This window comes from Aphelocoma coerulescens (genome assembly GCF_041296385.1).
Source record: "Aphelocoma coerulescens isolate FSJ_1873_10779 chromosome W unlocalized genomic scaffold, UR_Acoe_1.0 ChrW_unloc_scaf_1, whole genome shotgun sequence".
In the NCBI taxonomy this organism is placed as follows: Eukaryota; Metazoa; Chordata; class Aves; order Passeriformes; family Corvidae; genus Aphelocoma; species Aphelocoma coerulescens.
The window spans coordinates 8,026,564-8,042,670 of record NW_027184080.1 but is presented as its reverse complement, the minus strand read 5'-3'; the positions used below and the strand labels follow the sequence as shown (position 1 = coordinate 8,042,670).

Sequence of the window (16,107 nt, the reverse complement as noted above, 5' to 3'; positions counted from 1 at the left end):
ACTCCCCCCCCAAGCTCTCTCTCGTTTCCGGGGCTGGGACAGGTGGCTGCAGGCCAGTGCAGGGGCCAGCGGGCCTGGCCAGGCCCTGCTTGTGCCAGGCCGGGCCATGGGCCTGTTCCAGCCATGGAACCCCCCCCCCCCCACTGCCTTGCCGTGGGCAGCCGGAGCGGCTCGGAACCCCCCCCCCCCCCCACTGCAGCCGAGATTCATCAAAGCGGCACCTCTGTCCGGCAAAGGTCAGGTGACCAACAGCGATAAGCCACATTCCAGCTGCAAGGCCGAGGTGAGATTAACCCTTTTATTGCTGTGAAGAGCTGAAAACCTGAGGGAAGAGAGAGAGGAGATGCTTAAAGCTGAAAGTCTGTTGTGAAGCTATAATATATCAGAGTATCCCGTTGTAATTTCATGAAGATATGGGGGGTGGAGTGTTCAACTCATAAGCAGAAGCACCTGCGCTGAGATAGGCAGATGCTGACGCAGCTGTAATTTCATGAGAAGTTTGGACAGAGAGAGATGAACCAGATGAACCAGATGAGGACTTTTGCTCCAAAGAGGAAAGGAGAAAAACCTCAATTCCTAGAGATGCTCCCAGAGATAGTCTTGAAGATAAAAAAGACCCTTTGCTCCCAGGGAAGGAGAAGGGCCTCTGTTTCTTTGTTTCTGAACAGCTCAACCTTAAAAATGTACCCCAAAAAACTTTCAAGAGTGGACCCTCAAAAGCAGTTGCGGGAAAAGCTGCAAGTCGGGGGAAGGGACTCACATCGCAAGCAGAGAGACTCCTCTTCCTAAATGGACTGAACAATATTTGGAAGTGGGCAGCTGTCTCGGTGTGATACTGTTTTCATAGCACGAGCAAAAAGAGACTTCTCTTTCTAAATGGACTGAACAAGGTTATTATGGAAGTGGTAACAGACTGAACATCTTAAGGGTTGTCTTTACATTGTCAGTGGGGGAAGGGAGGAAGATGGGGGGAGGAGGAGAGTTCTGAAGGTGGTATAATTTTTTTTTCTTTTTTCCCTTTCTTCTTTTAGGTCTGTTAATAAACTTCTTTATATTCATTCAAGTTGGTGCCTGCTTTGCATTTCTCCTAATTCTTATCTCACAGAAGATAAATAGTAATGAGTATTTTAGACCAAACCACTACACTAAATTGGTGTTTCTGCCCGGTTACAAACCCAACCCGCGACATAAATCAAAAGCATATTCTTGTGTCCCAAGTCGTATGAGTTTTCGCCACATATATGGATTAACTCTGGCCCGGTCTGGACTCCTCAATCCTGGGTCATCTGTGAAGACAACCTCTATCACCCCTAGTTCTCTCAGGCACTGATCCCTTGTTCTATCGTCTTCCACTGGGTTTGCTGCATGTAGAGATCATCTCCACACATATATCTTTCAATCATGCCTGTCAAAACCTGTCTCCAGAGACTGGCAGAGTCATCTCCCCTTATCATCACTTGGTCGATCACTGAATCATGTGACAGGGATCCCAAATGCCTTGCTTCAGCCCCATCCAGCATCACATCATCACCTGCAGCATCCCAAATAAGGACCATCCAACTTATTATGGATTCATCAGACGGTCGGGTATAGTCCTTTCTTAGGCTGTGAAGGTCCTTTATAGACAATGACTCAGTAATGGTTTCTGTGCCTGAGTCCGTTGGTGGCTTTGAGGTTCCTTCCTCTGCATCATCCTCATCTTTCACTGGGCGATCAGTTTTGGTTGTGTGTTTCTTCTTCGTGACAGGAGCCACTGTCAGTGGCTTAGACTCTCCATCTGGTTTGGGCTTGCTGTCTGGTGTGGCTGCAGTCTGAGTGACTGGGGTGTCTGCAGGCTTTGCTGATTTATCTTCCTGCTGCTCTACCTTTACCTGCTGCAGTGTGCGATAGGCATATGCCAAAGCCCAACATATTGCAAAGACCTTTTTCTCAGAATTTTCATTGTATTTCTCTTTCAGATATTTCCCCACCTCAGCTGGTTTCTGAATTTGTTCAGATGGGAAATCCCAAACTATTGGGTCAGAGAATTTCTTTAGGGTTTGGCCGATATCCTCCCATTCCCCACACCACTCAGGATTTTCCACCTCTGAGCCAGGTGTCTCCTCAGTGACCCTGGAAATCTGAGCTCTCATTCTAGACAGGCTGAGAGACATATGGAAGAAGCCTACCAGATAAAATACCAGGAAGGTGGTCTCTTTAACATCCAGGGAAAACTGAACATTCTCAAAAGATAACCTATCAAATTTAAAGGGAAGGGAAACCCCGTCTCCTCCTCTTCTAACAATCTGGGTGCAATTACTAATCAATTCCCAAAACAGGCTACTGAAGCTAGGACTGGGGTTAGGACGGAGAAACCATTTATCATACAGACTTCGAACAGCTGCCTGTACCTCTGTTAACTTCTTATAAATCATTATCACCGAGCACAGCAAGATAGAAATCCTGATTCGTCTCCCTTCTCTGTAAAATTTACATATCAGGGACAAGATTGGAGCAAGTTGTGGATAGGCAAACAACCCTAGGGACCAAAAAAGAACTAGTACCTCAATGAAGCCTAAGTACCAGAAAGACATGAGTACATCAAGCCAGAGAGACATTATGAACTCAACCAACATGGTGACTATTTTACCCCAACACAGAATAAGTAAATTCAAACCAAAATGTAATTACTACAGTTTTTTTCACTTTCCTTCGAGCCACACAGTTGTGCGCCACTAAATTTGTTCCAGTTTGGCCTAATTTAGAAATATATCCTCTGAGAGAAGGCACAACCACCCCTCCCCCCACCAGGTTTGGGAAAAATAAATTTTCCTCAAAGAAAAGTGAAAGAGATAAAAACTCTTTATTTAGCAAACACACAGGAAAAGGAAAATAATGCTAAATAATAAAATCTCTCGCTGTGAAGAAAAAACCTGGGAAAGTGTTAGAGTCCTCCCTTTGGTCTCCTCGGAGCTGGGGCTTGGCCCAGGGCCAGGCCCTCTGTGCTTGGTGGAAAGTTCTCCCAATGTGTTCTGATATTGAAGCAGTCCAGTGAAAAAGCGAGAAAATCCGAAATTCCAGGGAAGGGAAAAAAAAATTCAACTCTCAGTCTCTCCGGAGAAAAAGGAGATGAACAACTGGGCCAAAAGCTGACCTGGGAGCAGCAAGCCGGGTGCTTCCTCGCTCCCCTGCCACAGCTGGAAAAACAAAATTGCTATCTTTATGTGACCTTGAACAAGCTGCAAACTGCTTTGAAAAAGTTTTGCTCAGTTTTCCCCCCTCCCCTCTCTCAGGCTCAGTTTGGAGGCATAGAAAGGCACAAAAATTAATTTCTGGGCATAGGGCAGCGATATGGGATACACATCATAAAGTCACCCCAAGACACCCCAATAGTTTTTATCTCTTTCACTTTCCTTCGAGGAAAATTTCTTTTTTTTTTCTGAACTTGTGGGGGAGGGGGTGGTTGTAACCTGCCTTCTCTCAAAGGATATATTTCCAAATTTGTCCAAACCAGCACATCTTGAAAGCAAGATTGTAGGAAGATAGGCTTGAATTTCTGACTGACAGACACTTCACTTTACAAACTATAAAAGCTACACCAAACTTTCACAAAGCAGAAATCTTCTGCACATTCCCTGGAAATGTGTTGGGCTTTTCCCCAAAGTTGGGATGCCACTTTGTGGTTACTCTCTCGAGGATTGAGTGAAAGGACTCTGTGCACACTATTGTAATTTTGGTGGTAAGTTACATTGACTCCTAATCTATACTATTTCTTTGCTAGCTTTAATATAGGTACCTTTATGTCGTGCACTGTTTTTATGCAATCCACTAGTAGGTCTTTTTGTTTTATCCAGTGTAGTAAGTAACTTTGTTTAAGGCCTTTGGTCTGTTAATCTATCTATTCAATAAATAACTATTTTTATAATAGACCTGATCCGCCATTCTTGAGAACTTGTGAGCCAGAGCAATTTAGGTGCAGGTCACCTGAGTAGACCTGCTGCCAAAAATCTGAGCCTAAGGCAGGGCTTGTCTGAAGTTCTCACTGGTTCCATAACAGGGATTCAGCTCCCAGGAGATGCAGCCACCATGTTGTATGTGGTGGAAGACCCTTCCTTCTTCCCCCACCGTGTTTTCCAGAAGGCAGCTCAGGCAATGGGCACAGAGGAGGATGGGGCAGAGGCCCCCGGGATGGGGGATCAGCATGGACCATGTTTGTGCCAAGGTGCATGACCACTCCCTTGGCTCCCGAAATGCATCCCAGGCAAGATGGCAGCTCTGATCCAAATTTCCTTTGCTGTGATTAAACACCCTTTCCCATGCCTGACATGAAAATGCAGTCTGCCTGCTTTCCTGAGGATGGTGATGAGTGCTGGTTCAATTAACCAGCAAACCCTAGCATTTGTCACTCCAGCCTTGCCTGAAATTAACTTCTTTTTTGATTTTTTTTTGTTTCAGTCCATGTGTTGGGTTTGCATGGCCAGGTTTTGGGGGGGGGGGGGGGGGGGGGGGGGAGCTACAGGAGGGGCTTCAGTGAGAAGCTGCTAGAAGCTTCCACCATGTCCATCAAAGCCAATGCCAGCTGGCTCCAGAACAGACCCACCACTGGCCATGGTCGAGCCAATCAGGAATGATAGTAACTCCTCTGTGATAACATATTTAAGAAGGAATAAAGGTTATTGCTCAATTGTAATTGCGGTCAGAGAAAAATGGGGTGAGAATATGTGAGAGGAACAACTCTGCATACACCAAGGTCAGTGGAGAAGGAGGGGGAGGAGGTGGTCCAGGCGCCAGAGCTGAGATTCCCCTGCAGCCCATGGTGAAGACTGTGGTGAAGACCATGGTGAAGCAGCTGTGCCCCTGTAGCCCATGGAGGACCATGGGGATGCAGAGATCCACCTGCCCTTGCAGGATACCCACGCTGGAGCAGATGGATGCCCAAAAGAAGGCTGTAAACCTGTGGGAAACCCATGCTGGAGCAGGCTCCTGGCAGAGACCTGCAGACCTGTGGAGGGAGGAGCCCACCCTGGAGCAGGTTTTCTGGTAGGACTTGTCACCCTGTAGGGGAGCCACGGTGGAGGAGGCTGTGCCTGAAGGACTGCACTCCATGGAAGACTGACCCATGTTGCAGTAGTTCATGGAGAATGGTTGCCCATGGGATGGACTCACATTGGAGAAGTTCATGGAGAAGTGTTTCCTGTGCGAGGGACCCCACATTGGAGCAGGCAAAGGACTCCTCCCTGAGCAGCGTCAGAAACAACTGTTGATGAACTGACCATAACCCCCATTCCCCATCTCCCTGTGCCACTGGGGGAAAAGGTAGAGCTGGGAAGGAGAGAGGGGTGGAGGGAAGGTGTTTTTAAGATTTATTTTACTTCTCATTATCCTGCTCTGATTTTGTTAGCAATAAATTCAATTAATATCTCTGATTCAAGCCTGTTTTGTCCATGATGGTATTTGGTGCATGATCTCTCCTGGTCTTTATCTCAACTCATGAACCCTTTGTTATATTTTCTCTCCCCTGTCCAGTTGTGGAGGGCAATGAGAAAGCAGCTTTGGTGGGTGTCTGGCATCCAGCCAGGGTCAACCCACTACACCAATCCATCCATACCTCTCAATAAATAATACTGCATTGTCACCTGACACCTCAGCCATGTCCTCAGCACAGATTCCTCACTGAGACACTGTTGCTGCCTGTTCCGAGCTTCCCTTCCCCCTCCCCATGACAAGCCAGGACTTGCCTCTGCCATGTGCTCTGAACTCCTTTGTTCCAAGCACGGGCAAAACCAAATGTAACTCAAACTCTTTAGCAGTGTCTGATTGGCCGGTCACCCCAGGTCTGCCCCCAGTCCTCCCCTTTCCCCTTCTCTGAATAAAAGAAAGGGCCCGAGAGGGGGCCCGCCCTCTGGCTTTGCAATCCTTCTGCGAACATCTGTGTGTTTCTGTTTCTGTTTGAAAGCTTCTAATTACAGGAATTGGCAACCAAAGACTATGTTTCTCCCTCTTTGCTTCCACTGGTGGTATCAGCTTTGCAGCTACTATTTGCCGCTTTTAGAGCTACTGAAATGCTAGATTGCCCATGCTACCTCTCTAGGCTGCCCGAGGCTTTCTAAGGCATTGAACTACGAGCGCTAGCTGGTAAAAAGCTGTGAGTATTTCCACAAGACACCTAGCACAAATTTCCTTGCTGCCATCCTCGCTCCTTCCCACCTTGGCCAGCTCCACAACTAATGATGGTGTTAATAAGTTTTTATTTGTGGGGAAAAGAAAGGAGCTGGAGAGAGGAAGCTTTGCAGGGGAAAGGGAAGAGACATTCCTGGCTCATTCATCAGGCAGCTTTCCCCTTCCTCGTTTGCTGAGCTTTGACTGAGTCTGCCAGAGCTATAAAGGAAAAGGAAGAGGAAAAAAGAAAAAAAAAGAAACAAAAAAGCACGAGGAGATGAAAGGACAGGCAGATGGAGATATGTTATCTTGCCTCTGCTAATGATTCATTGTCAAAGGATGGGGGGATGGATGCAGAGAGAGCTAAGCATAATTGTGGGCAGCACAGCGGGGGTTTGCTGGGGGATGCCCAAGGGGGTAGGAGTTAGGGGCAAGGGGATGAAACTGTACTCAGGGGCATATGTGCTGATCAGCAGGATGGGGAAAAAAAACCCTGTGAACCTGTCCTGAGGAAAGTGGAGGTCCCAAACCTTATAGGCCATGGTGACACCCCTTCCTACCCTGGAACACCAGCCCATGTGCTTCATGAAGCTCAAGAGACAAGCACTCTGCATTATTAGGGAATTTTCACCCTGTCACAGAGCACCCGGCAGGGCCAGTCTGTGCAAATATCCTTGTCCTCTCCTGGGTAAAGCTGGAGGAGCTCACCACCACCTCCTCGTCTGAATCTACAGCCTGACTTTGGTTCTGGCAACCATCTCAGAGCCTGGCACCTATCGCTACTGATAAATAGGTGATCTCCTGGGTTGGCCCTGTGCATCAGGATTAGCTGAAGGTGGCAAAAAATGGTGGCAAGATGAAAACCTATCACAGAGCCATGGAAGAGAAACAGCATGAGTCAACGTCACAACCCTGTAGAGCGAGCAGTCTCAGATCAACCATTTTGGGGCAGAAGCACTGGAAGACTCAGGCTCACCCATGTCCGCTAAGCTGAGAGTCTTCTCTTACAAACAACACCACAGGGACAGAGCTGTCCTGCTAAGGAATTCTTAAAAATTAAGAAGCAAATTTATGCATGACATCTTGATATAATTAGTAAAGGCTTTTATATGGATCTTCCCTGTAGCAAAAAAAAATCCCTAATACAAGAAATTTGTGTCCTGTGCACCTCTAGAGTGTCATTGTATCCCCACATACCAGCAAGATGACAAGAGGGACTGTGACAGCATGGCAAGGGTAGACAGAAGTGGGCAGAGAAAAATCCTGGCAGAATAAGGGCTGGGTTGTGTCATGACTGTGATGGGAAGTGGAGGGAAATGAGGACTTTGCTAGATGCCCAGATCTTCCCCATAAAGTGACACATACCTCCATGGGCAGAGATTTTGGGGAAGTTAGGCTATTTTTAGCATCCCTCTCCCACCTCCTCCTCTGGATATGTGTGCCCCATCACAATGTCTGCACTCTTACTCATTGCTACAGTCGCCATCTGTGAACCCTATGTACAATATTACCTCAAAGACAAAATGTTTATGATGTGTTTTCATTCAGAGAAAACTTCCCATACATGTTAAAGTCATTGTCAGTAGTTTCTTTATGCTTCCTTTGTCAAGGGTCTAGCAGAGAACTTATTTTACAGCAAGTTATTTATGGCCCGACAGAAGCATTACTGAAAATTTGAGATCCACAGCTCCAGCCCTGGGCAACGAGGCAGGTTTTTCTGAGAAAGTCTTCTACAGACAGCAGCAGGAGACAAAACCACCATTAAAACAGGATGGGGGAAAGCCCTCAAATTGCCTTTTCTGTTTGTCCTCACCAAGATTTCTGCCACCATCTCAAACCATGAGATTCTCAGGCTCTGAAACAATCTCATCAGGAGCTCGGGTTCTGAAATGTCCCCAACCCTGGTGGCAGGGCTGGGTTTCTGCTGCACTAGGTGGGGAACATATGGAACCTTACTTCTTTGCTCTTTTGTCCCCTCAGTCCATCTCATCTATTCAGGTGACTTCACCTTCTTTAAGAAGCTTTTTAAGCCCCGTAGGTGGGGATTTTCACAACACTGGGATTGGCAAACTCAAACATTGGGTTTGCAATCCCAACTGTTTGGCTTTTGCAAACCCTTGGACAAAGGGGTCTTGCTTGGAGCACATGCTCTTAATTAGCAGAAACACAATATGCAGGAAAAGCCAAGCATCCCTGCAGCTGCAGGTACTTTTGAGGTGGGAAGTGTTGATGCTAGCAAAGCAAACCTCTAGGAATCATAAAACAAACAGAATCATAGAATGGCTTAGGTTGGAAGGGACCTTAAAGATCAGCTCATTCCAACTCCCCTGCCATGAGCAGGGACACCTTCCACTAGACCAGGTTGCTCCAAGCCCCATCTAACCTGGCCTTGAACACTGCCAGGGATGGGGGGGGTCACAACTTCTCTGGGCAACCTGTGCCAGCATCATTTATGAATCATGAGCACCTCAGCACTGCAACGCAACAGCTTGGCCCACCAGTGGAGAAGGACAAACTGAAGGTATTTACCTCCCTGAGGCAGGTATAAATGGGGCAGACAAGCACTTGAAAGGGCTCTCCGGTGCTGCTCCTCATGGTACCAAAGACTTCACAGAGAAAGGTGATAAACCCCAGCCAGCGCTCCACATCCCGCTGCTGCAACTCCTCCCGCATGGTGAAGTCCTTCTGCAAGAGGGACAGAGACAACAGGCTATGTCAGCAAAACCGCATCACCACGGGAGAAGCAATGGCTGTCTAGAGAAAGAATTAAGAGGAAATTGAAATGGAGGGGAGGGAGGAAGACAGACAGACTGACTCTTTAGTAACAGCAGGGAGATTACTCAACGCACGTGGAGTGGCATGAATTTCAACACAGCAAAGCCACCAGAAAGCAGGTACTGGTAGAAATATTACCAACTCCTGCAATAACTGTCATGGCTTGTGCTAGACATGGTGTCCCCTGTGGCCTGCTGTCCCCCTTGGACAGACATATGCACAACCAACATCAAATAAAAGCAGGAACAAAGAGGTTAAATGAAATGCAGGGGAAACACAATGAATGCTGGTGGCCAGGCTGGGTTTGGTGGTCCAGGTGGACCTGCCCAGCCTGTTCATTCCAGTATCTTCAGCAGACCCAGTGCCTGGCCAGAAGCATCCTAATGGCCTGGCTGCTCCTTGGAGTCTCACAAAATTATGGTAATACTGGGTCCCTGACAGACCAGAAGATGATCAGTGCAGCCTCAGCTTGGCATTGAAAGATCACCCTGCTCCTGAGCTGATGGTTGTCATGATGAAGGATTATCCAAGTGACATGATTTATGAAGCTGGGGAGTTATCCAGCTGGGAAGATGTTGTGGGTTGATGCTTCCTGGATGCCAGGCACCCACAAAAGCCACTCACTCACTCCCCTCTAAACCCTCTTTTAGCAGGGGGGGTCCCGGGTGCAGGGGAATCCAGCCTGAGACACGACACAAACACCGATACAATTTGAGCATCGTGCTCCAGTTTTATTGTTTTCCTCCACCAAGTTATACTTTTTCAAAGTTCATACCCCTTTCCCATGAGAAAGCCTCTAAGCAGCAGGGGAGCTGACCAGTGTATACCTTTTCCCAAGGCTGTTCAAGGCTGCCGGCTAGCAGGTGCCTTGCAAGCCTATCTTCAGCCTGGGGCCCTGTCAGGGGTACTTCTGCAATAGCCCTGGGATGCCCAAGCTCTCCTGGGGTATCCTATGCCCCTACTCCACAAGGAATCCCTCTACACATCCCCCATTTTCTTTTTGGGCAACCCAGGTCTGGTCGATGATTTTTTGCAGCCCCACTTTAAGGCAAGAAAAAATACACCCAAGTATTATTAAGCTTAATATAACTACAAATAGCAATCAGCAGCCTTCTACTACCAAGGTATGCAGACATCCGGTGATACCCAGACCCTTAAGCCAATCTCCAATAGGGTCGTCTGTCTCCCGAAGGTTGTGTAGGCCCCTCTGGAGGTCAGAGAGGTGCTTGTGAATTGAGACAGAGTGGTCAGAAAGATTCATACAGCACATACCCTGGAACTCTGCACAACTGTGGCCGTGAGCTAGTAGTAGAAAATCAATGGCTGCTCGATTTTGCAATACTGTATGTCTAACACTAGTAACATCTGCGCTTAGCTCGTCAAGCATCTGTGAAGTTATGTGTAACTTATCCCTCTCCCAGCAAGCAAGTTTATGCAAAGTAGCATGAGCCCTGGCTGCTGAAGCACCAGGTAAAAACATAGATGCTAGCCAAATTAACTGCCTTCACTCGATCTAAATGGGCAGACAGCTGATTGAAAATGTCCCTAATCCTCCTGTCTCAAGACAGTCAAAAACTAATTCCCCACTCTACCTCTGTGTCTGGTGCTATACCCAAAAATTTATGCAATTCTCCTTCTTGGTTTTGCCTTTGGAGAGGGTTCCTTGACACCCACCACAAGTCACTAGCAACCACCTAGGGCAACTGTTACATTCGCCCCAGGGTCTCGCTATTTCTCCTGCTACAGAGAGTGGTGGATCTGGCAAGTCCTCAGCTCCCTCACTCAGCCACGTTTGCAGCCTCTCCCAAGGCTCCTCGGGAAGGAGGTCCCAGAGTTCTGGCTGTTATAGTAGTGGCGTCACTTTCTTCAGGAGCTGATGCTGACTGCGCCTTCTCGCTTTGGGGTCCTGTATGCGTAGCATGGCACCACTTGCTGGGCACCCTTCTGGTCAGTGCTGCGGCGATGACTTGTCCCTGTTGTTGCAGGACATTCTGCAGTGTTGCAGTAAAAGCAGCTGTTTGAGATGACTGTTCTGCATGGGTAGCATGTACGAGCATCTCGTCTAGACCTGCTCTCTGGGGCAGCGTAGCAAGAATTGTCTTAGTTTGCCTATTAGCTTTTTCAAAGGCAAGTGTTCAGAACATTTGCTTTTGGAGCTCTTCAGAGAGCTCAGTTGCATCCTTTAAGGCTGCTGACAAACGGTCAATGAACTGACCATATGGCTCTGACAGCCCTTGTCGGACTGCTGCATACGGGGGAGACTTCTTCTTTTCAGGTACTGACAACAAGGCTTTGTGGGCAAGAGTCTGTGACAACTGATGAATGACTATGGGCATGGTCAGCTGTGTTACTGTTGCCCCATATGCTCTGCTCCCAGTTAGCATGTCAGCTTGGAGTGCATGCAGTGGCTCTTGTGGGTCACCTTGGTGTTTGCTAGCTTCTTCTTGTGCTATCCGCTTTCACGTTCGCTCCCAGAGCAGGAACTGTGAAGGGGTTAATAACAACTGTGCGATGCTGATGCAATCATTCAGACACAGGACATCTGCTGTAAAGATAAACTGCAGAATGTTTTGTGTAGCTTCAGACCGCTAGCCATGCGTGGTGACCGTTTGCTTGGCTTGCTGCAAGAGCTTCCAGTCATGGGGCTCCCACTTTGCAGTGTCCCCTTGTATCTGTACAGGGCAAGCAAGGGCATTCACTGCTTGCCAATCACCCTCAATGATTGCATCACGGATAACTCCATTTCATCTCCTTCGCAATGGGTCAGTCCTCTCTGTCGGGGCTGATGGAAACGACAGCTGCACCTCCCCTCACGGGAAGGGAGGGGCTGTAGGCACTGTGCCTGATTCTCCCAATGGGAACGTAGGAGCTCTGGGTGCTATCTTGACCGGTGGGGCCACGGGACGCCACGGTGCTGATGGTGTAATATCACAAGCCTTGGACTCCAGTGCGTCCTGTCGTGTAGATAATTCAGCAAGCCTTTTGATTACTTCTTGCATCATTTCTTAGTGCTTCTCCCCCTCTTGGGGCTGACCTCCGGCAGCCCTGGCTGGCTCTGGCTCTACAGGTGACAAAACAACAGAAGCTGCTTCGCTGCCGGACGTTGCTCTGCTGTCTGGCAGAGGGGGGTTGCGCTCTGCCGCTTTTGGCTGGGCACCAGGACCGCCTGTTTCTCCTTGGCCCGCCTGTGCCCCGCCCCCTGAGTTGGGCGGGGCACCTTCCGCGTTCGCAGCCATTTCTCTCTCAGACGTTGGAGGAATAACTTTCTTCCCTGCTGAGTCCAGCAACTCCAGCAGCGAGCAGACGGGTGCTGCTGTGCCTTTAATCGGTCTTTTCGCGGCCAGCCCGAAGAACCGTGCAACTCTGGACTCCACCCTGGTCCCTGGCCGCCGCTCCGTAAGACCCCCGTCTATTCCCTTTCCGGAGCCACCGCATCTGGAGCTGCTACTCTCTAAAAGCTCTATGGCGGCTGCGGCCACTGTCCTCTCTGCTTTCATCTCTGCTAGAGTGCCAGTTACTGCTCTCCAGGTTAAGCCGAGAGCTTTAGCTTCTTTAGCTTCCTTTCCTCCCTCAATCGTGGACAGCCACAATTCGTTTCCAACTTCCCCCCACGCTTCAACTGAGAACAAAAGCGAAGTGTATTTCACACACCCATGTTCCCGGGCCCACGTAATGAGGGCATTCAGATCTCGGTCTTTCACAATCTCACCTCTCTTAGAGAGGATGCTAGCTAGGAGTCGAGTCCCTGCCTCGTAGTCCATAGCTGCTTTGCTGTGGGTACTCGCTTAGCCACACGAAAATACGGTCTCCGGCCACTCGGCTTTGAGGTTTAGCCCCCGGCTTTACTCGGCTTTGGGGCCACCCGCTCTGGTTCCCCTGGCTCCGCCGCACCGATACGATGCAATTCGGAGTCTTATAGCGTTTAAGTGAACCTGCATGTAGCAAAACTCACTCGGGTCCCTGTTCGGGAGCCAGATTTAGCAGGGGGGGGTCCCGGGTGCAGGGGAATCCAGCCTGAGACACGACACGAACACCGATACAATTTGAGCATCATGCTCCAGTTTTATTGTTTTCCTCCACCAAGTTATACTTTTTCAAAGTTCATACCCCTTTCCCATGAGAAAGCCTCTAAGCAGCAGGGGAGCTGACCAGTGTATACCTTTTCCCAAGGCTGTTCAAGGCTGCCGGCTAGCAGGTGCCTTGCAAGCCTATCTTCAGCCTGGGGCCCCGTCAGGGGTACTTCTGCAATAGCCCTGGGATGCCCAAGCTCTCCTGGGGTATCCTATGCCCCCACTCCACAAGGAATCCCTCTACACCCTCTGCTGTTGCAGTGGGGATTCTTGCAACATGTGTATCAGACAACGAGGCCCGTGGAAAAGAATATATGGACCGATTCTTGGTAGATATTTTCAGAGATGTTTATTTTTCCAGCCGCGTGGCCAGTGACTGCCCACGAACTGAACAATCATGGGACCAGAGGGTCCTTCCTGGGCAGGGGAACGCAAAACAACCAATGGGGAACGAGGTTGACCAGGGAGTAGGGAAACCCCGTAGGCCCTGCCTCTACCCTGGGGCCCCTCTCCCAGGACCATATGGCAGGGGCGAGGACCCCCAACACTGCAGCTGGACAGAGGAGAGAAAATTTAATGAAGGGTTCACGAGTTAAGATAAGGACCTGGAGAGATGGTTCACTAAATACCATCAAGGGCAAAACAGGCTCAAATTAGAGATTTAAGGTGAATTTATTGCTGCTGACAAAATCAGAGCAGGATAATGAGAATTAAAACAAGACCATAAAAAAACACCTTCCCCTGCACTCCTACCTCCTTCCTGGCTCTACCTCCTACCCGAGTGGCGCAAGGAGGCAGGGAATGGGGATTTTGGTCAGTTCATCACCCATTGTTTCTCTCGCTGCTCAGGGAGAGGAGTCCTTCCCCTGCTGCACCATGGAGTCCCTCCCATGGGAGACAGTTCTCTGCAAACTTCTCCAGCGTGGCTCCATCTCACAATCAGCAACTCTCTGAGAACTGCTGCAGCGAGAGTCACTCTTCCACGGGGTGCAGTCCCCCAAGGACAGGCTGCTCCAGCATGGGAGCAAGGCCCCTCTATCCACAAGTCATCCACAGGATCATAGCCTCCTCTAGGCATCCACCTGCTCTGGCATGGGCTCCTCCACAGGCTGCAGGTGGATCTCTGCATCCCCGTAGACCTTCATGGACTGCAGGGGGACAGCTACTTCACTGTCATACATAAAATCCCTATTAGTGCTTGGTCTTTGCATATTAAGTGCTTTAATTAATTTTGAGTTAAATATTTTTAAATTGGATGTTAAAATTAACCCATCAGCCCAGGTACACAAATCAAGTTTTATTACTTTGGTTTTCACTCGTTCCAAGCTGTTCATTTGTGCCCTTCCCAGTAAAAATCCCCAGTTAAAAGTTCCCCAGTTAAAATCCCTTTTCAAACATTTATCACTTGTACACCATAAGAGCTATCTTTCCTATGTTTACTGTATACTTTTACAAGTGTTTTAAGATGTGTTGGATGTATTTTTTTATGTTTTACTTGTACCTTGGTTTCAAGGCAGATTTAAAAAACCCCAGTTGCAACAAACAGCCCAGCCCCCATAGCCATACCCCCGTAAGCTCCATGACTCTTATCTCAACTAATACCACCCCTCTGACAAGGAGGAGCCATTGGTGGACAGAGATAATCTGTCAAAGGGAAAACACCAAGCACCTTAAACCAAAGGGGCGGGCTGTGGGCAGACTGGGGGCGGAGCAAAAGCTATAAAGGTGCAAGAGAAAGACACGCCCACCCTCATTTCCCCTTCCCCTCCAGCTTGCTAAGTTCAGTGCTGGAGAAACCTACTCCTTTTCAGGGGCCTTTAGAAATATATATTTCTTTTTGACCAGCCTAGCACTGCAAGTTTTTTTTCTCTACCTGAGGTTCAGAGCTGCCTAAGCCTGAAGCTCCTGAATCCCTGCGCTCCTGGGGCATACCTCCTGAGCCACTAGGATCCCAAATTTTTATATTTTGCTAATTTTTGCAATTTTTCAATTTTTTTGTTTTAATAAATTGTTTTAATTTCTACTAAGAGTTGTCTCATTCCTCACATTCACCATGCTGTCTTGGGGTGACTTTATGATGTGTGTCATACATGAAATCCCTATTTGTGCTTGGTCTTTGCATATTAAGTGCCTTAATTAATTTGAGCTTAATATTTTTAAATTGAATGTTAAAATCAATCCATCAGTCCAGGTACACTAATCAAGTTTTTCTGGTCTTCCTGTGTTTACTGTATACTTTTACAAGTGTTTTAAGATGTGTTAGATGTATTTTTTTGTTTTACCTGTATCTTGGTTTCAAGGCAGATTTTAAAAAACCCCAGTTGCAACAAACAGCCCAGCCCCCCATAAGCACATGACCCTTATCTCAACTAATATCACCCCTCTGACCAGGAGGAGCCATTGGTGGACAGAGATGGTCTGTCAAGGGGAAAACACCAATTACCTTGAACCAAAGGGGTGGGCTGTGGGCGGACTGTGGGCGGAGCAAAAGCTATAAAAGGAAGAAAAAGACACGTGCTCATTCTCTCTCCCTTCCTCTCCAGCTTGCTAAGGCAGTGCTGGAGAAACCTACCCCTTTCTAGGGGCTTTTAGAAATAGATTTCTTTTTGACCAGCCAAAACTGCAAGTTTATTTTTTTCTCTACCTGAGGTTCAGAGCTGTCTTAAGCCTAAAGTTCCTGAATCCCTGCGCTCCTGGGGCATATCTCTCGAGCCATCTGGATCCCAAATTTTTATATTTTGTTAGGGTTTTTTTTGCAATTTTTCAATTTTTCTGTTTTAATAAATTGTTTTAATTTCTACAAAGAGTTGTCTCATTCCTCACAACTCTTTTGGGGGCTCTCCGGGATCCTATTTTTGCCCTAAAATCCAGGTATTTTGGTTAATTTTACTATTTTTGAATTTTTGCGATTTTTTTGGTTTTTCTCCTTGGATTTTCTGGGCTCCCACAAGGATTACTGCAGCAGAGAAAGGACACCTCCGGTGGAGAAAGACTTGTGGTAAGGCTTGAACCCTTCTTAAAGGGAACTTAGTTAGGGACTTACCCTTTTTAAGGGCTATTAGTTTTTGGGGAACCTCCGAGTGGAATTCCTTTTGTGAGAGAGTGTGTGGGGGGGTTGGCCGCC

The 16,107-nt window shown here is 48.0% G+C and overlaps 1 protein-coding gene across 6 annotated transcripts in view; it reads right to left on the bottom strand.

Annotated features, from left to right (window-relative positions):
• LOC138102788 (CBP80/20-dependent translation initiation factor-like) overlaps positions 1-16,107 on the bottom strand; it is a 498,226-nt gene that overhangs the window by 53,779 nt on the left and 428,340 nt on the right. For all 6 annotated transcript variants that reach the window (XM_069000540.1, XM_069000539.1, XM_069000542.1 and 3 more), the window contains one exon: positions 8,668-8,823. In XM_069000540.1, coding sequence (XP_068856641.1) covers positions 8,668-8,823 — 156 coding nt within the window. The remainder of the gene's footprint in view (positions 1-8,667; positions 8,824-16,107) is intronic.